The sequence below is a fragment of the Gopherus evgoodei genome, chromosome 1 (genome assembly GCF_007399415.2).
Source record: "Gopherus evgoodei ecotype Sinaloan lineage chromosome 1, rGopEvg1_v1.p, whole genome shotgun sequence".
NCBI lineage: Eukaryota > Metazoa > Chordata > Testudines > Testudinidae > Gopherus > Gopherus evgoodei.
This window is the reverse complement of record NC_044322.1, coordinates 48563252-48584767: the sequence shown is the minus strand read 5'-3', so window position 1 is coordinate 48584767 and position 21516 is coordinate 48563252. Positions and strand designations below refer to the sequence as shown.

Genomic DNA, 21516 nt, shown 5'->3' with positions numbered 1-21516 from the left:
GGGCCCCACGATATATGCCCTCCCAGTTTGACAGTGTGTTGATAATTACACATAGAGTAAAGTACTTCAACCAGTAGTGCACCCTCCTTATAGTGAAGTAATCTAGTAGAGTAAAATCATAAAGTCGGCATTTCCCTAGTTTGTTTATGAGAACGTCATGTGAGACTGTGTGAAAAGTCTCACTAAAATCAAGATATATCATGTCTACTGCTTCCCCTCTCCACTAGGCCAGTAATCCTGTCAAATAAGTAAATTAGGTTGTTTGGTATGATTTGTTCTTGACAAATCCATGCTGGCTATTCTTTATAATCGGAATATCTTCTAGGTGACTGTTTTAATAATTTGTTCCAAAATCTTTCCACGTATTGAAGTTAGGTTGACTAGTCTATAATTCCTGGAGTCCTCTTTCTCCTCGTTTTTAAAGATAGATATTATGTTTGCCCTTCTCCAGTCCTCTTGGACCTCAACCATCCTCCGTGAGTTCTCGAAGATAATTGCTAATTGTTCTGAGATTGCGTCAGCTATCTGCATTGTTTGTGCAATGCTTAGCACAATGGGACCCCAATCTCCTTTGGGGCCTCTCAGAACTACTAAAAATAATAATAGATTATAAATACAGGAAGAGGAGAATAAAATAAATTTAATCTTGTAAAAAGGCACACTAATGTTATCAAGCTGTCTGGAGGGGCTCAGAAGTGTGAGTTTCAACCTCAGAGCAGACTGTTAAGAAGCAGGACATACACCCCAAATTCATACTTAGATGTCACTAACCAAGTGTCAGGCACTACAACAGCCTCAACATGCAGTCACAGACAGTCCTCTCAGGTACTTCAATCCGTCTAGCCACCCAGGTAAGCTTGTCTTTATGATAATTGGCTCCTTACACCAAAAATCACACAATATTCAGGGTACTCCAAGTCCCAAAGAACCAGTCACTTACTCCAGGTCAATTGCACCTCAGATTTCACACCAAAGACAATACTTATAGCCAATCCTATAATAAATTAATTAAAGATTTATTAACTAAGACAAAAATGAGAATTATTTGCAAGGATAAAGCAAGTAAACAGACACACACAAATGCGTTACAGTCTTAGGTTCCAAAAGGTGGGATTTTTATTCCCTTCCCCCGGAGTTCAAGCTGATGGGACAAGTCCCCATGAACATCTCTTCTTCATGAGTGTGAGGGGAGCAATCAACAAAGTCTTTTGTCCTCTGTTGTTCCACAATGGTTTGTCTGGTGTCTATGGGCCTCCTTTTGTTGAGTAGAAGATATCACTTTTTGTGGCATACTAATATTGCACACTTGGTAATGCACCTCTCCTGACTGTGGAGATTTACAGTTTCAGAGCAAATGCTTTTACAGTTATGGAGCAAACCCTAAAATATTACCTTTTCACATAAGAGACAGACATTATAAGTGACATTAATGCATGCAGCAATTTACAAGCATTTCATGAAGTCTAAACACATTTTTATAAATATAATACCTATTTTCCAAATATTAACACACAGGTGAGCAGGGCTGCCCAGAGGATTCAGGGGGCCTGGGGCAAAGCAATTTCCATTAAAAAAAAGTTGCAATATTATAGAATACTATATTCTCCTGGGAGGCCCCTGCGGGGCACGGGGCCTGGGGAAAATTGCCCCACTTGGCCCCCCCTCTGGGCGGCCTTGCAGGTGAGCTAGACTTATTTCCAGCTATGCATTTGTCAGTGTTCAGTTGATGCACAGCGGCCTTGGCATGAGCTGCCATCTGGTCTCCCAGCAACACAAATGGAACTGGGAAAAGATAATATGGAACAGAGATTCTCAGTAGGAAACCAGTGCAACGGAGTTGTTGAAACAAACCTAGGTGTGACAGAAGAAGAAATTATTAAACAGGAGTTTATAGCATGACATGGCTGATTTGGGGCTGCTTGTGCGAAGGCATCACATCACACAGCAGGGAGCCAATCATTCTATACAGCTCTGATCCTGGAATATTATATTTAATTCTGGGCATATTACTAGAAAGATATTGACAAACTGGAGCATGTTCAGAGAAGAGCAACAAAAATGATGAGGGCAGAGTTTGATACATAAGTGAGAACATGTGTTATGCTGCCCTATTGGCCTATACACCGGGAATGAACCAGGAACATCCAGTGCTAAAAGCATTGTATCATGATAAATGGAACTGAAGTCAGAGGGTCCATGGTCTCTGGAGGGGCTGTTATTGAGGTGACACGAGAGGAATGGGAAACAGGCAAAGTTAGGCTGGCAGCAAGGCAACCACATAGAGCAGTGCACAAGGTTTAATAAAGTTCCACTTATTCAGCTTAATCTGCATTCAGCTTCCTTCTTTGCTAATGAAACAAGGTGGCCCCATCTGAGCTGTGAGTTTTCTGCAATGCAGCACCTGGCAGCATGAGCCAAGGAACTCAGTCTGAAGACCCCCCCGAGCCCTGGATTTTGCAGATGCAAACCTAGCCCAGTGATGGGCTTGGTGGAAGAAGGAGTTTGAGCTGTACACAGACCTGACCATGCAGGAGGCTCACAACAGCAGGACAGTAAAAATGTTATTTTACCTTACTGGGAAATCAGGAAAGAGATCTGCAGCACTTTGAAGCTCACCATTGCCTCAAGTATGACAGTAATTCTAGAAGCTCTGGGGGACCACTGCTTTCCAAAGCAGAATGAAACTGTGGAGCAACACAGGTTTTTCACTAGAAACCAATCCAAAGGGAAGGAGATAGGCCCCTGTGTTACTGCCTCATGCACACTGGCTGCTAGTGCAATTCTGAGGACTTGACAGACTCCCTGATTCTGAACAGGATACTCTGCAGCACTTGGGATCACCACCTGTGGGAGCAGCTGATCTGGGAAGGCAATCTCACATTAAACAGATATTTAGACATGCGCATGCAGCAAAAGCCTCAGGAGAGAGAGTGAGAGCCCTAGCAGTACAACACCCCCCAGAAGTACATGCAGTGCGGAGCAAAGAACAGCAGGTAGCCAGGGCTCCATGCCCATAATGAGAGGCATTTAGTGTGAGTAACAGCATGCACAGGTAAGGGAGAAGTGCCCCGCACTAGCACAGCATTACAAGGAATGTGGCAAGTTGAACCATTTTATCATTGTGTGCAAGACCAGAGGAAGGCCTCTGAAAGATTCAGTCAGACGTGTACAAGAGGAGAATGACATATCAGATGGCAGGGATGGCATCATGGCTTTTTCCTTGAGTCCAAGAACATATCAGATTCAGGTGGTTGGGACAGGAAAGCAAGAAAGGATAATACCAATCTCTGAACATGCAACAATATTAATAAGCTAAAGCCAGGGCTTCCTGCAATGTGATTGCTCAGGGGTGAACTCGACTCAAACACACCTATGACAAAGCAAACACGCTCTGTAATGTGCAATGAGAACATAATGCAGCCCATAGGAAAATATGACGTCAAAGTAAATAACCTGCAAAACAGATGGTACCAACTGAAATTGTAGTGGTGAATGGTAAGCACCAGATACCCTTCTTAGGGAATACTTATAAAGCTAGAGCTCTGAACAGGGTGCAGCATCACAGTTGTATACCTGCAGTGCAAAAAGCAAAAGGGGGAGTCCCTTGGACAGCAATGAAAACAATTTTAAAAGTATATGGGGATGTTTTCAAAGGCAATGGGTGCCTTGAAGGAAAGCTGTGACTGGAAATGGACTCCATAGTGGAAAATGTATACTTACCACAAAGGACAATTTGTGGCACTATGTAATCCAGTAAGCAAGCAGATTGGAAGTCTGCAGAGCAGGAGTATCATAGCTCCAACAGAGGCCAGGACAGCCTGGGTAAGCATCATAGTCATGATAAAGAAGCCATCAGACAAGTTATGCATTATGCAAAGCCATGAACCAGGCATTGAAAAGATGTCTCTATCTGCTGCCAACAATTGATGACATCTTGCCAGAATTTTCCAAAGCCAGAATCTTGACAGTGATGTGAGGTTTTGTCACATAAGCCTGAATAGAGTCCAGCATGCTGACAACCTGTGCAACACCATTTGTCACTACAGATGGCTGTTTATGCCAATGGGCATCAGCTCCGCACCAGAGGTGTTCCAGAGAAAATGCTCCCAAACGCTGAAAGGATGTAAATAATTGCAGATGATATCCTAATTTAGGTGAAGGGAGCAATATGACAGAAGCTGAATGAGACCATGACAGAAAATTACAAGTTTTCCTCCAGTGAAATAAGGACAAGAACATAAAAAACTCAACCCAGAAAAAATGCAACTAAATAGTGAGAGGCAACATACACCGGACATGCTGCCCCCCAGCAGAGGGACTGAAAGCACATCCCAACAAGATCAAGGCATTCAGAGACATGCCAGCTCCAGTGGCTATGAAAAGGGGCATAGAGCTTCATAGGAATGATAAAATTTCTGTCCAGGCTCAGTTCGTAACTGCTGCAGTCAGTGGAACCCATACGTCAGCTCACAAGTCAGGATGTTGAGTGGGACTGAGTAGGTCCCCAGCAACAAGCAGTTGACAGGCTGAAGCAAATGTGATGAATGCCCCTGTCCTGAAGTACTACCAACCAGGGAACCATTGGGCTTAGGTGTAGCTCTTCTGCAGGAGCAGCCGGTAACTTAGGCCAGCAGAGCGCTGTGAGAGACTGGACAGGGGTAAGCCCAAATAAAAAAACAGCTTCTGAATGTGATATTTGAATCAGGGCTACAAGTGGAGCACCGTAGCTACATCACTGTAGTATAGTCATGCCTGAGTTGCAGTGCTTTTGGCATACTGCTGGGATGGTGCAGTTTACACACTACTTCCTGCACATGGCTGTGCCTAAATATGCAACCTAAAGCAAAGGTTTGGAGATTGCATTTTCATCTACTTTTTTCTATGAGGCTTTAATCCCCTGATTCCCTGTAGTAACCCTGATCAGTCCTTGTAACACAAATATGTTCCATAAAAAATTGCTATGGGTTAGCCTTCATGTGTATCCTAGGAGCACCCCTGATTATGGCCCTGGGATTTAACACCTTTAGAGTAAGGAAATGGAAAGGAGATTAGAAATCCAGTTTACCTGTCTCTATTTATGCTGTTTGTTTTCTACTTTCTTTTCTCTTAGCTTGGACAATGAAAACTGAGGAAAATCAGTTTCACTCTCAGGCTTTTGGTGCTACCAGCAGTGACTGACTGATAAAAGCTGCAGAGGGAAAACTAACTTTCATTGACATCCCAAACACCAGCATAGGAGGATTTCTGTTGGGTCTGAGGTTTTGGAAAATCTTGGTTTTGGGGTCAAATCTAACTTGCTGGTGTCCTTCAAGTCTCCTGCTGCCTTGCCTCTGCCATGAAGCACACTGGGATCCAAATCCTGCTGCTGGACTTGAGCAGGCACAGTGGGGCATCTGCACAGATCCAGTAGCAGGATTGGGAACCTAAATTACTGGGGCAGCTAGTGCAAACACCAGAATGATTTCCAATAGGTACTAGTGATTTGGGACCTAACAGAACTCCTGCTGCACAGTAATATGAGGGCATAACCACATAGATGGATTTCATAAGAAAATGGAAACATTTGCAAAAAAGATTTAAAAGAGAACAATGTTTTCAGAAAGCACAATACTCCAGTATAACATCAATATTGTTTCTAAGGAAAACAATCATCTCTGAGGTTATCTACACAAATAAAGTCTGGCCTTCAGGAATTCATTAAAATTATAAGTGTATTCATGTTTATTCAGAAGCATTTGGCAATTATATATATCAACAATGATTTCATTCAGAAAAGGAAAACCACACTGGGAAACAAAATCCTACCTACTGTATACTTATAGTCTATTAAAATTCATGGACATTAGTTTGTACTAAAGGAAATTGCTTAACGATTCTTTTACCAGTTTTAGCCGGTGGGTACTGTAGATGTATCCTAAGTAGACAAAACAGATATAGAATGGGAGGGGAAACAGAGGCAGGGAAAGGCAAAGTGACTTGCCTAAGTCACATAGGAAAGCAGTGATAGAGTCAGTAACAGGACACAGGCCTTCTGAGTCCCAGTCTAGTGTCTCACCCACTGGACTACATGCAGGCTAGCAATGGTCTGCATTCCCATTTCAATGTGTCTATCTGTGACAGGGAGGGACATTTCCCCTGTTCCATAGAGCACAAAGAAGTAAAGATTTTCTTTATTTTCCTTTATTCCCTCATTTTCTTTTTTTTAATTTCAGAGAGGGCAACCAGGATGAAGAATGAACCCACACTTTGCAATTCTTCCCCCACCCCATATCTATTATTTCATTCCATGTTCTCTGTCTCTCTTCTTACTTGCTTCTTGCTGCAGCCCTGAACTAGGAACTGTGTTTGGTTTAGGAAAACAATCCAAAATTGAAGACAGTCCATTAATAGATGGGCTGCTCCCTTAGGAAGGATTATGCTAATTAGGGGGATGTCTAGGGCCTGATAGCTAGCTAAAAAGACTAGATAAAGCAGCAAATTCTGTCCTTGTTGACACTTATGCAGGGTATATCTGGACAACATAGGAGCTGGTGAGACCTAGGATGAGCAAAGCCATTTATCAGTGCATGCTTACAGCCTGTCTTACTGTCTTAGTTGCTATTTTTACTCACTCTTCCTTTCTCTCTGTAAACTCCTTCAGTATTATAAAATAACACAAGTTCTGTGTGTAACGCTCAGAATCTGCTGTGCAGGGCTGCTGGTTACCATCTTCCATTCCCCATTGAACAAAGCAGTGTCACTCTAATATGTAGTTAATTGCTTTTGATGATGCCACAGTTCAAGTTACAGTGTCTGATTTTCTTCTTTGTCGCAGCAGCCTAAATCTCTACTTAGTGAATACTGATGAGTTAGCCTCTGGAAAGCACCTTTGGTCAAAAGCTCGCATTAGTCTGAATTCATAGTATGTCTAGACATAATGAATCTGCCAGTCTTAGCTTGAAGATGGAAGACAGTGTGTTCTAACGTAATGTTGACTTTGTTCAGATGGGTGCAGCAGGAGGGGTAACATTATTATACAGTGGTGTCTAGTTTCTTCTCAGTATACATATATAACTTCTGTTACTGAGATCAAAATTTCCAGGCATGCATCAGTAGATCCAATTAACAGTGTTTTTATATATCTGGAACATTCCTCCATCATTTTTATGGTAATCAGAATAAAACTTTCCCTCCCAGATGAAAAATCAGAAGGTCATATAAAAATGACAGTTTTCTTAATCAAGTTACATTTGGTATTGCATATCAGCTTTCCCTAACAGCAGTCCAAACACAATTAATTTTAGAAAAATGATACTGTTTATGCAGCTTATTAAGACAAGCAGGATTAAATGTTGCTATCATTTACAATGATGTAAATCCAGAATATTTCGCTGGCCCCACACCAGTATAATTGAGAACAGATGTTTAAAATTCTTACCAAAAGTCCATTTTATTGCTTCAGTTCTGCCTTTTTGAAGCACCTCAAAGCTGCAGATCTCTGCACACAATCAGGGTAGAAGAACGTATAAAGTGGATAATTTGTGTCTATCCAACTATGGAAAGGGTCATCAGAGCCACAAACCTCTCAAACATACTTAATGTTTAACCCAGATTTAGGCCCATACACTGATCTTTAATTTCTTATTTTCTCTTGCAGTGCACCTTGTTTTGTGCCCAGGCAATTAACTGAAGCCCTAGTAATTTCTTCAACAATATAACTAGACATAATTGGGAATGGTACTGTGACGGTGTACCGCATAAAGCTTCATGGGAATATGCTTATGAATGTATATATCATATAACTGGAATATGCTTTATGCTACATATGCCATGTAACATATCTCTGTAAAGATTATGATCTACTGAATCTATTAATCTTATTTGTATGCATGTATCATTTTTGTATTCAAAGTTATTAAATATTGGCTGGGCACTGGTTTGATTTTTAAGTAGCCTTTATAAAGCATTCGGTCACCTTCTTGAAAAAGGAATGTGCAAATTAAATGCCCAATCAAGAAGCACGTAAGGGACAATGGATCTTGGGAGGCTCCAATCCACATAAGAGGTCTATATGAGGATGTTCAAGGGAGCAGGTAAGTAATGGCTGCTGCCTGTAAAAACTGAGTCATGCATGGACATGTGACTTGCCCAGGTGACTCCAAAACTCCATCTTGGAGCTGGACTTTGCATAGGGGAGAGGAGGTGGTCTCTACCCTCAAGAGAAAGTCTATTTAAGCCCGTGGGAGACCCCTCCATTTTGTCTTCAGCTGTCTAAAGAGAGAGCCTCTCCACCCTCAAAGATACCTGAAAGAGACTGGAACAAAGGACAATAACATAGACTTGCGTGTTGTATTTTTATTTTACTTGGTAATTCACTTTTTTCTGTCTGTTACAACTTGGAACTACTTAAATCCTACTTTTGGTATTTAATAAAATCACTTTTTACTTATTAATTAACCCAGAGTATGTATTAATACCTGGGGGGGGGAGGCAAACATTTGTGCATATCTCTCTATCAGTGTTATAGAGGGCGAACAATTTATGAGTTTACTCTCTATAAGCTTTATACAGGGTAAAACGGATTTATTTGGGGTTTGGACCCCATTGATTTTAGTGAGACTTTTCACACAGTCTCACATGACGTTCTCATAAACAAACTAGGGAAATGCCGACTTTATGACTTTACTTTACTAGATTACTTTACTATAAGGAGGGTGCACTACTGGTTGAAGTACTTTACTCTATGTGTAATTATCAACACACTGTCAAACTGGGAGGGCATATATCGTGGGGCCCCACAGGGGGTCAATCCTGGGCCTGGTTCTATTCAATATTTTTGTTAATTGCTTGGGTGATGGAGTGCTGAGAACACTTTTAAAATGTGCAGCCCCAGTGAGACAATGCAAAGCCTGCCTTAAGCCACATGCCGAGGACCAGGCACCACAAGCCACAGCAGAAGAGCAGAAATAAGGATGGCAATACACCATGAACCATGACACCAGCTTTCATGAGTCCAGTGACATCAGCCCTTCTTAGGGTCTGATTTATTAACTTCGAGTTTAAAAATAAACTCAAAAGTCTTCCCCCCAGCCCTACACTGAGCACAGCCCCAAACTCTCCTAGTGTCCCAGGCTCCTTCCTGTTTTAGCAGGTTAATCCCAGCCCTTCCCTGCAAGAGCCCACCTTTCTCTCTACAGCTTCCTGAGCATTCCCCAATCCTGCAGCCTGCTGCTGCTCTTTGTTGGCAAGGGTAGCTCTGGATATTTTGCCGCCCCAAGCACAGCAGGCAGGCTGCCTTCGGCGGCTTGCCTGCGGGAGGTCCCCGGTCCCACGGATTCGGTGGCACGCCTGAGGGAAGTCTGCCAAAGCCGTGGGACCAGTGGACACTCTGCAGGCATGCCACCTAAGGCAACCTGCCTGCCGCCCTCATGGTGACCGGCAGAGCGCCCCTCCATGGCTTACCGCCCCAGGCACGCTCTTGGCATGCTGGTGCCTGGAGCCACCCGTTTGTTGGAGAATCAGCTCCTCCATGCCCCAGAGGTTCTACTAATTAACCCCAGGCCACATCGCTGGTGTGGGGGAGGCGAATTGGATGGGGATAAGCAGCTCCAGGCCTCCAACCCTTAAAGGGGAAAACCACCCCATCACAGAGCCACACAGGTAGACCCCTGAGTCCATGCACAGCCCCATTTAAGTCAATAAGAGGATGCAGGGGTCCATAGTCACCAATCCATTTAAGGATCTCGCTCTTAGGTTGTAAACTCTTTGGGGCATATCAGGTTTGCTTAGGGCACCATATAACTAATGAATAAAAAAATAAGTCAAACTCTAAAGACTTTAGGCCAATGGGAGTTTTGCTCAAGTAAGATCTTTATCTTGATCCATTAATGATAACCAGCAATTATTTGTCTCTTGATCTTGGAAAATGGTACTCTCAGTTTCTCATGACTTTTTTTTTGGTAGCCCTTTGGGGGTACTGGGAACTATTTTTATATCAGTGTAGCTGAGGGATTTATTTTTCAGAATTTCTCATGAGTCCCCTGGAGTTTCTTCACAGACAGATTTAGGGAGCATACCACTCCAGGACATGCTAGTCACTGTAAAACCAGATGTTGCTCTGACTTCCTCCATCACTTGTATTTCTGTAAGGTTTTATAACCAGTGTAACTTTATATGCATTCTGGGGCTGCACCCATCATAATTTAGAAGGGAGATTTTTGCAGATTGTGTATTCTTGAGGAATTTGATATAATGTGGAATAAAAATAATTGTATTCACATTCTGCAGCAAGGAAGTATCTGTTATTAGCGAAGCTAATGAAAAAGTTTTCTTCCAAACATTTTCAGCAAAAATTTTTAAGGTAACAAAAGCATTTTTTTAATGAAAAGAAAAAAAATTAACAAAAATGAAACATTTTAATTTTTGTCTAAATTTAAATGTCCTGACCAGGTCTAGTTATTAGCTCATGTACTATTTTTCCCATAAAAGAACTAGTGCTTGGTAATCCCATAAAACTTGATGGTGAGTATCTACTAGCCTGTGGTTACTCCCGCAGGTATTCTGTTGGAATTTGCTTGTTATGAGCCAGATTCAGTCTGGTACAACTCCTCTGCAATCCTGATGGCTGAATACAGTCCCATATGTCACTGAAGGATGGAAGTAATAATAATTTTATAAAAACAGGTAAAAACTTCCAGCAATGTCAACTTCCTACAGTTTCTGTAGAAAACTGAAAATCTTTAACATCTTATAAGGACATAATAGTAATGGTGAACATTGCATCATTGTGAATTAAAAAAATATTCACACACACACACACACATACACATCTACATAGCTGGTCAAGTCAAGCACGACCCCCTGTTAAAGCCCCGGGAACTTTTGAATTTTCATTTCCTGTTTGATCGGTGTGGAGAGCTTGTCAGCACAGCTGACAACAGATATTCAAGGCCGCAAACACAGTCCAGCATGGAGCACACAGGAGGTGATGGATCTTACTGTGGTGTGGGGAGAAGAGTTTGTGCAGGCAGTGCTCTGAACCAGCAGAAGAAACGCTGACATCTGTGCCAAAATCACGCAGGGCAGAGGGGAGAAGGGCTACAGCAGTGCCACATGAAAATAAAGGAGCTTCAGCAAGCATACCAGAAGACAACAGAGGTGAACAGTTGCTTTGGTTCTGAGCCACAGATATGCCACTTCTATGAGGAGCTGCATGCGATTCTAGGTGGCAAAGCCACCACTATCCCAAAACGCTCCGTGGATATCTCTCAGGAGCCCCAGGCAACTTTGGGCAACAACATGAAGGACATTGTTGATGAGGAAGAGGAGGAGGAGGAGAATGCACAGCAGGCAAGTGGAGGATCCATTCTCCCTGACAGCCAAGAACTTTTTTAACTCTGGAGCCCATCCCCTCACAGGACTAATTGTCATGTCATGGCACCCTGCATAAGGCTTTATGGAATATGCTTATGATTGCATATGTGACATAACTGGACTATGTTTTAGGCTACTTATGCCATGTAACATATCTATGTAAAGGTTATGATCTACTGAATGTATTCATCCTATTTGTATGCATGTATCATTTGTGTATTCAAAATAATGAATATTGGCTGTGTACTGGCTTGATTTTAACAAGCCTAGTAAAGCATTTGGTCAGCTTCTTGAGAAAAGTGCAAATTAAGTGCCCAATCAAAAACCACTTAAGCCAACAATGAACTTGAAGATGCTAATCCACACCTGAGCCTTCCCAGGAATGTGACTTAGCCGGTAAAAATGGAGTCATGCATGGATATGTGACTTGTCCAGGTGACTCCTAAACTCCATCTTGGAGCTGGACTTTGCATAGGAGTGAGGAGAGGAGTCTCAAACCACAAGAGAAAGTCTATTTAACCCCCTGGGAGACCTCTCCTTTTTGTCTTCCGCTGGCTAAAGAGAGAGCCTCTCCACCCCCAAGGATACCTGAAAGACACTGGAACAAAGGACAGTAACTACAGGGGCTGTGAGTGATTGCTGGACCCAGACTAGAAGGAGATTAGTTTGTAAAAGGAAGCTTAGTGGAACTGGTGAGGTTTTATCTGTATTCAGTTTTCTTAGACATAGACTTGAATGTTCTATTTTATTTTACTTGGTAATTCACTTTGTTCTGTTTGTTACAACTTGGAACACTTAAATCCTACTTTCTGTATTTAATAAAATCACTTTTTACTTATTAATTAACTCAGAGTATGTATTAATACCTGGAGGGGGGGCAGAAAACATCTGTGCATATCTCTCTATCAGTGTTACAGAGGGCAAACAATTTATGAGTTTACTCTGTATAAGCTTTGTACAGGGTAAAACGGATTTATTTGGGGTTTGGACCCCATTGGGAGTTGGATATCTGAGTGTGAAAGACAGGAACACTTCTGTAAGCTGCTTTCAGCTAAATCTGCAGCTTTGGTGCACACAGTTCAGACCCTGGGTCTGGGTTTGCAGCAGGCTAGTAGGTCTGGCTCAAACCAGGCAGAGCACTGAAGTCCTAAGCTGCCAGGGCAGGAAAGCAGGGGCAGAAGTAGTCTTGGCACATCAGTTGGCAGCCTCAAAGGGGTTTCTTTGATCCAACCCATCACATCCATCCCCTCACAGGACCAATTGTCAGCAGAATGTGATGCCAGGAAAGGTACCTCTGGTGAGTGCACATTTTCAATCAAACTGTAGCGGTTACATGCTGTTATTTTTGATGTTGAATCGGAATTAAAAAATTGGGATAGAAGTTATTGGCAAGCACTCCAGCTACCCAGAGGGTGCGCTCCGAAAAAGACTGTTTATGTGTCCAGGGATGGCCCAGGAATCCTCCCTTGAGATCTCTAGGAAGCTTTCATGGAGGTACTCTGCAATCCTTTGCAGAAGGTTTCCAGGAAGGGTGGCCTTATTTCATCCACCACGGTAAGACACTTTCCCACGCCAATCCAGGATTAACTCTTCTAGCATCATTGCAGCACACAGTACTGCAGCATAAGGACCAGGTGTGTATCCACATGCTTGCAGTATCTGTTCCTGTTCCACTTCTGTTACTCTCAGGAGAGTTATATCACATAGGCTCACCTAGGAGAAATGGGGGAAGTTTTAAATGCTAGCCCTTAAACCGTAAGCAATTTGAAAGTAATCTGCCCCTATCTGGTGAATTCTGAGTCACATAATGACAATTTGGCAAGCATGCCCTGGTTGTGGTTGGAAGGGATCACAGCGTATTGCAGCCAGCCTTTTAAAAGGGGGAGGGGGCTTCCTGTTTGTCTCCCTTCTCCCCCAACCCGGTGCCACTTTTGTAACAATCAAACTATTTGCAGGGCTTCACGCTGGTGCCTGTCCTCAAGCACCATCCAGGCTGCTAGAGGAAACGGGGTTGTGTTGAGGTTGCAACCATTGAACCCAAGAATGTCTTAACAAAAGCTGCAGCAGAAGACCTCTTGTCCATGCCTCGTGGCCTTACTCACCATGGCTGGAGCAGCAAACTGACTCTTGCAGTAGCCTGAGGTTCTGCTTAAGTTGTGACTTGCAAGGAAGTGCATTGAGGGGTGTTTCTTTTATAAAAAGATTTAACCTTGCACCAGAAACAATGTATGCATTGTCAATGCTACCCTTGTGTTTTGTATTCTCTGCAGCTGAAACCTTGTCCATAGGAGCATCCTCCACACCAGGACACAGATTTTCCCAGATTAGTAGGCGGAAAAAGAAAACTTGGGCGGACATGTTCAGTGAGTTAACGTGTGCCTCTGAGAGTGACGGGACGGAGCTCAGTGCATGGGGCATTGTATTGTCAGAGAGCCTGCACAATGACCACAAGGACAGGGAACACAAGAGTGACACGCAGGACGAGATGCTGCAGATTATGAGGTAGCAAACAGATATGTTGGGGCATCTGGTTGAGGTGCAAGAAAGACAACTGGATGCCAGAGTCCCACTGCAGCCTATGCTGAACCTGCTGCTATCATTGCCAAGTTCCACATCCGCCTCTCCCAGACATCCTATGAGGCGGAGAGTTTGGTATCCATTGCACTCAAATCCAGGGGGGGTACAAGGACCAGAAGGCGCCCATTCCCACGCCTTTGATTGTTGTTGCAGTGCAATTGTAAGCAAGCTGTCCTTGTTTTCCCACCCCCTCAGCGTTCTCAGCCGTTTTGCCCCAGGTTACCTTACTTTTATTTGCTGCCTCTCGGTGTTTGTGAGCATAATAAAACTTAATGGGTTGAGAAGAAAAGGCTCTTTAGTCATTCAGGACACAGTGGTTAGCAGGGGTGCAGTTTACAGGGGAATACATGCACTCAAGGGGACAGCTCAGTAAGGAACAACACACATAAGTGTTACATTACTGTTGGTCATTGATGAAACTAGTTTTCAAAGCCTCATGGAGATGAAACATGCCTTGATGTGCTCTTCTTATTGCCCTAGTGGCTAGCTGCTCAAAATTGGCTGCCAGGTGATCTGCCTCGACCCGCCGCCCCACCAGAAACTTTTCTCCCTTTCTTTCACAGATATTATGGTACACACAGCAGGCAGCAATAACAATGGGGATATTGCTTTCACTGAGGTCTAACCTAGTAAGTAGACTACCCCAGGGGTCTTTTAAACACCCAAAAGCACATTCCACCACCATTCTGCACTTGCTCACCCTATGGTTGAACTGGTCCTTACTGCTGCTGACGCTGCCTGTGTACAGCTTCATGAGCCATGGGAGCAAGAGATAGGCTGGGTCTTCCAGGATCATAATTGGCATTTGGTTGTTTTGCAGTCTGGAAAGAAAGTTCCTGCTTGCAGCTTTCTGAACAGCCTGGAGTTCCTAAAGATGAGTGTGTCATGCACCTTTCCCGATCATCCCATGTGATGGTGAAACAGTCCCTGTGATCCACCAGGGCTTGCAACACCATTGAGAAGTACCCTTTTGATTTATGTACTCTTTGGCATGGTGGTCAGGTGCCAAGATAGGGATATACGTTCCGTCTATCGCCCCACCACAGTTAGGGAATCCCATTACGGCAAAACCATCCACTATGTCCTGCATGTTGCCCAGAGTCACTACCATTCTTAGCAGAAGTCTGTGGATTGCCCTGGAAAGTTGGATCACAGCAGACCCCACAGTAGATTTACCCATTCAAATTGATACCCCACTGACCAGTAGCAGTCTGGCATTGCAAGTTTCCACAGAGCTATCACCACTCGCTTCTCAATTGTCAGAGCAGCTCTTATTTTATTATTGCTGCACTTCAGGGCAAGGGAAAACTCTTCGCACAGTTCCATGGAAGTGGCTTTGCACATTCAAAAGTTCTGCAGCCACTGCTCATCATCCCACAGCTGCATAACTATGTGGGCCCACCAGTCAGTGCTTGTTTCCCGGGCCCAGAAGCGGCGCTCCACCGTGTAAAGGTGATGCACAACTGTCGCCAGCATCTCTAAATTGCTCTGCTCCAGGGATTCTAGCAGGGCTGCTTGCATGGCATCACATTGTTCTGTGTGGCGGCTCCTGTATCAGCTGAGCAAATACTGTAGGATAAGGCATGAGGTGTTTGTAATGCTCAGAACAACAGTGTACAGCTGAGTGGGGTCCATGCTTGGTGTGCTATGGCGTCGGTGCAGGTAACCCAGGGTTAGGAAAAAAGACACCAAAAAGGCTTGGTTTGTTTGCTGCTGATTTCAAGGAGGGAGGTAAGTGCATCATGGGAGGCTAATGCCATGTTCCCATAACCACTCGCGGAAAGGTTTTGGTCCCATGAGGCATTGCAAGCCCAACCCAACATTTCATTCGGCTCCATGCACTATGGGATAACTACCCACAGTGCAGCGCTCCATGTGTCAATGCAAGCCCTGCTAGTGAGGATGTGCTCTGCCGACACAATGAGCAAAGTGGGGACATGCAGAATCGACTGGCTTAAATCGGAGGCTCAATGTCGGCTTAAATAAAATCAACCTAATTTTGTAGTGTAGACATACCCTTAGATAATATTACCCATTTTCATGCTGTGGCTCCCACCTCCATTTTTTATATGGGTATTAACCTCATTTGCTGTAAAGGAGACACAGGCGACTGAATTCAGGCCTTGGCAGGTAAATGAAGTTGAGTTGGTTTTCAGCTATCTTGTTTTAAAGTTAATTTATTTGTATTTAGAAGTCTACACACAAAGACATTGTTTTACAGATTTTGGGATCTTAAACAGCTTTCATAAAGGAAATGTTACTTCTTGTTCAACTTTAAATAAATAACTTAGTAGTTCCCCTTGTCCTTTCATCAGTTTCTAGTGAAAATGGAGTGAAGCTGTTTCGAGGAAAACTATGTCTGGATGAACAGAGTAATTGAGAGACTAAATATCTTTATAAAAGCAGGGTGAATCAGCAATCCCAGTGACTTAATTTCTTTATTTTGCAACAAAATGCCTTGACTCTAAGAAGAATCTAATCAACACCAAAACTTATTGTATAATACATTAATTTTTAAAAGTTGAAAACACCAACTCCAATTTAATCTGCCTTTGTTTGGCACTGAATAAAGATATTTCTAATTACTACATTTACATTTGATGGTAAAAATACTGCATTTTCATAGAGCATCCAATTAATGCTGGATTTGGGGATATGTGTCCTGCCTCTAGCAAACTGAGAGCCGAGAGGATAAAAATGTTTTAAAAAGTTGTAGAGTGTTCCATGTACAGCTGTGGCCTCATAGGCTGTAATATACCAACAACTCCTTAACTTTAACAACATGCTGGCCAAATAATACATGACTTGATCCTCCAAGGATCCAATTATCTCATGATTGATTGGGTGATGGGTGTGAAAGGTGCTGGTACTTTGCAGGAAGCGCACAGACCTCTGCAGGATCGGGCACACTGTTTGTAAGGGGAACTGTAACACTGGTCAGTTAGAGCTACTAGTGCAGCTCTGCTAGTTAAAACCAGCGATGACACGTCTCTATTCTCCTCATGGTCCTTTAACTGAGTTGGATCTTGCTCAAGGGCAAAGCACCCATTGACTTTATGTGAAGCAGGATTGAGCCCAACGTACAACTATTCCCATTGGATCATGTTCTGTAATGACGCTATAATGTAGTAACCTGGAACAATTTGGAGGCTGCAATAACAAACCAATCTTTGCATTCCATATCGTATCACTGCCAATTAAATGGGACTAAACCCACATCAGGTGTGCTAGAGACCTCACAGAATTGTGCTTTGCAATAATAATAATTGCTTTATGACAGTAACCGAACACAGGACTCCGTTTTAATCAAGGACGCTACTGTATTACATTTGGACACAATGGACAGTTACTGAGAGTATATCATACCAATTACGTAAGTGTGTATGGGTCTGTTCTCTATGCTGGAATCAGTCCTGCACACCCTTATTCGCCTGGGGCTAGGTTATACCATTTCAGCACTATGGGGATGTGAGGAGCATTGGGAGGCACCTAGGCTCAACATACGTGACCCTGAACTCCCTAGAGCAGGACGAAGGCACCCCCACTACTACACCTCTTAATGGGGTACAGCTTATTCTCCCATCATGTGTACTGGGCCCATACCGTAGTGTGGAGGAGGGGCTGGGCCATGGCCTCACCTCCCCCCAGCTCTTCTTATCCTCACTGGGGCACTGTACATCACTGGTGGAGTAGGGAGAGCGCAGGCTCTGTGAAGGGACTGCGACATTGCCTGGCCCTTACACAGGCCATGCCAAGAAGGATTTGCCTTGCTCTGCCACCCCACTGTGCATCCAAGTAAGGAGAAGGCAGAATCTGGCCCTTCACTAGTTCTGACTGATGTAAGCAGCTCCACTGAGGTAAGAACTCCTCATGCCTATAAGGGCTCTTAATACAGGCAATCAGCTGCCAGCAACGGTAATGGGAGTTATGTGTCTCTCAAAGAGAGAAAAGGCTGCTCAGATTGTGTTTACAATAAGCTAGAGTAGCACTGAAGTGTGGAAAGGAAGTGTGCTGTATTTGTGAGGCAGAGGCAGAAACCATCCCCCTGAGAAGCAGGTAGTCCTGTCAACTGCATGCAGGTAGGTACTAAAAATATCTTTACAACATACAGTACAACTTGAGTTTACAACTGTGCATATTTATTCTAGCTGCTTTTGCTAAATAAAATTAAGCAATATGTCAAAGTGTATGTGAAAGTTGACTTGTAGAGGCTTTATACAGAAAGATTCAATGGACAGGTATACATAGACAAAATTAATGTTTGTTAACAAAAGCATTATTTTAGTTTTGTTTTAATAACATAATTTAAATATTGAAATGACATCACAATTAAAAACAAAATAACAAAAAACTCCACCCAACAACTTTAAAATTTGCCCAGGCGCCAATTTGTCTATTAAATCAGTGTGGTGGCATTTTTGTGAAAATGATCTTGTCCAGAAGACGCTATCCAGTGAAAAGTCAATGACACACTAACAAAGGGAAATCCAGGTAAGAGGGATACAACTGCAGAGAAGAATTAGAACATCCACCTAGAACTATATTTAAATTTGGCAGGAAGTCAGTGTGTATGCATAGATGTGCATACGTATGAGAGAAAGGCGGCATTACCAGTATATACATGAAGCTATGACCAGACGCCATTTTCCATGCTCTAAGATGAAAAGCAACATTAATAAAAGGGGAAATGGAAACTAAAAAGAGGGAGAAAAATCAAAGAGAACTTTAAAAGTCACCTCTTTCATGATTAATAGTCCTCAATGGTAAACGTTGCATGCACTATTTCCCTCAAAAGCTGGACAAAGTTGCTCCATTCACAATATATTTCCTTCATTTCTTTTCAAGAAGAAAGGTTTGAGAAAGCAGATCGCTGGGAAGAAATACTACAAACTTCTAAATTAGTGAAAGAACTTCCAGCATCGCTAGTGTATTCTGGGTAGGAGGCACTGGAAGAGATGATGTTTTTCAGCCTCTGAAGTGCAATGATTAATAGCAAAAGAAGAAATGCTAAGAGACTGAGAAATACAGAAACATAGACATAGACATTTGATAAGCGGCCAGATGAGGAATCCACTGAAGTTGACAGGGATGTGGGATATAGCTCCAGAAAAGTCCCATTTTCCATGTTTCCTACTAATCCAGATGAAGGGTCAAGTTCCGACATTTTGTGTGTGTGTTTTGAAGGGAATAGATGTTGTAGTCAAAGGCAGTTTTAGAAGTATTAAAAATGCTGTATTGTAGATGTTTTCATTTTTCCATCACAACATAGACATAACAGGTCACCCTTTGATCAGAGTTATTCTTCACTTCTCAAACCCACAGGTCATATAAGATGCTGTATCCTTCAGTCCTGAAAGAAAAGAACAATAAAATTAATTTTACTATTAGACCATGTGCTTTAATTGTTCACCTGAGGCAATATAATTTTAAAAACAGTAAATTATTTCCCCATACAGTTGACCTCAAGAACTTAAAAAAGAAAAGAAAAAAAAATAAATCAGTATCTGTTGCTTTATGGTCTGTTTTCCCCAAAAAGCAGGGGTAGAAAGAAAATTCTGCACATAAATCTCCCACAGCTTTTACTAGAGATTAGCCAGATCCAAAACTCCCGATCCAAACAGCTCTGAACTTGGTGTGGGAGAAAGTCTTGGACTGCAAACCCAGATCCAAATTTCTCACTTACTATATCCACATGGAGCCAAATGAACCCCAGAATCCAAGCACTCTCGAATTTTGTAGAGGTGGGATGTTTCATAATGAAGATCCAAATCTGAATTTAGTGCCTCAGGCCATCTCTACTGATGTCATCTACAGTCATGTTTGCCAGTTCATGTGTCATGTGATGCCTCAACATGAACTAAACTGGTGATATCCCAGCTACCCCAAAGCCCTGTTGGAGCATGGTGCTGGCCAAATAAATGCTGTTTCATAATCTATGGTGAAGGTTTGTGCTACAGTATGCATTCTTTGCTAAGGGAATCTTTACAAAATGCAGGAATTCAGGAATTGGCCATCAACTTTCTGTTTCCACACCAGAAAAAAATTAAAAAATCCTTTTAAAGAGTTAAACTTGTAATCCCAGAGTCAGGTTTTTAAGCAAGGTGAGAGATGGTAAACCCACTACCATTATTAAATCTATATCTCTGTGATGTCTTGTTTAAGGTAACCAGAACCAGAGAAATTGCCTTGGCTTATTTATTTTACATTTATAAAATGTGCTGATCTAATTTCACAAAGTGCATATACAAAGATTAAAATGCAAGAATCAAATCATTACCAGGCTGATCTGCTTTGATAAGGTGGCTTCAATAAAATAAACTTCTCAGCTAAAAACTGCACCTTTTCCTTCCAACACCCACAATTCAGCAAACTTAGCCTCAATCTAAGGTGGGGTGGGCAAACTTTTTGGCCCGAGGGCCACATCTGGGTATAGAAATTGTATAGCGAGCCATGAATGCTCATGGAATTGGGGCTGGGGTGTAGGACAAAGTGAGGGGGCTCTGGCTGGGGGTGCGGGCTCTGGGGTGGGGCCAGAAACGAGGAGATCAGGGTGTGGGAGGGGGTTGGAGTATAAGGGGGGGGTGAGGGCTCCAGCTGGAGTTGTGGGCTCTGGGGTGGGGTGGGCATGAGGGGTTTGGGGTATACGAGGGTGCTCTGGGCTGGAACTGAGCGGTTTGGGGGGCAGGAGGTGGATCAGGGATGGGGCAGGGGGTTGGGGCATGTGGAGATGGCTCAGGGGTGCAGGATACGGGCAGCACTTACCTCAAGCAGCTCCCGGAAGCAGCGGCATGTCCCCCCTGTGTTTGCAACGTGGAGGCGTGGCCAGGAGTCTCTGCTGCATGCTGCCCCATCTGCAGGCACCGTCCCTGTAGCTCTCATTGGCTGCAGTTCCCGAGCAATGGGAGCTGTGAGGGTGGCGCTTGGGGCAGGGGAAGAGTGTGGAGTGGAGCCCTCTGGCTTCCCCTACACATAGGAGCTGGAGAAGGACATGCTGCTGCTTCCAGGAGCTGTGCAGAGTGGCCCCTGACCCTGCTCCTTGGCTGGAATGGGTCAAGCTCCAGACCCTGCTCCCCAGGGGGAGCTCGAGGGTTGGATTAAAATGGCTGGTGGGCCAGATCCAGCCCACGAGCCGTAGTTTGATCTAAGGGCTCATCTAGACAAACACTTAGTTCACTGCACTCTGGGGTGCAAATCTACTCTGTACTAATGTGCCACACAGTAAAGTGCCTGTGTGGACCCTGCTGCTGCACACTACAAGCTCCCCAGTGCGCTTTAACTTACTCCTGTTTCAAAGGGAGGTCAATCAAAGCACACCACAAAACTTTCCATGGGTGGTAGGCTGGCAGAAGGGTCTGCATTGACACTTAAAGTGGGGCAGACTAGTGCAGGGTAGATTTATACCCCAGTCTGCCATGAACTAAGACTTAAGGTTTGTATAGACAAGCTCTAAGACAGTGGATTCCATAGATGGAGGAGGGCCCTTCAACTGAAAATACTTTGCTTCCAGACCCCTCATGTTTAAATCTGGAGGCTCAGGTGCTTCAGATGATCCCAACAGTCAGGGTAAAACTGAGGCAAGAGGAGGTC

General features: G+C 43.4%; 1 protein-coding gene across 2 annotated transcripts in view; it reads right to left on the bottom strand.

Moving 5' to 3' along the window:
• Positions 1–16150: 16150 nt before the first annotated feature.
• SERTM1 (serine rich and transmembrane domain containing 1) overlaps positions 16151–21516 on the bottom strand; it is a 37042-nt gene continuing 31676 nt past the window's right edge. For both annotated transcript variants that reach the window (XM_030563469.1, XM_030563463.1), the window contains exon 2: positions 16151–19279. In XM_030563469.1, coding sequence (XP_030419329.1) covers positions 18770–19093 — 324 coding nt within the window. In that variant the 5' untranslated portion in view covers positions 19094–19279 and the 3' untranslated portion in view covers positions 16151–18769. The remainder of the gene's footprint in view (positions 19280–21516) is intronic.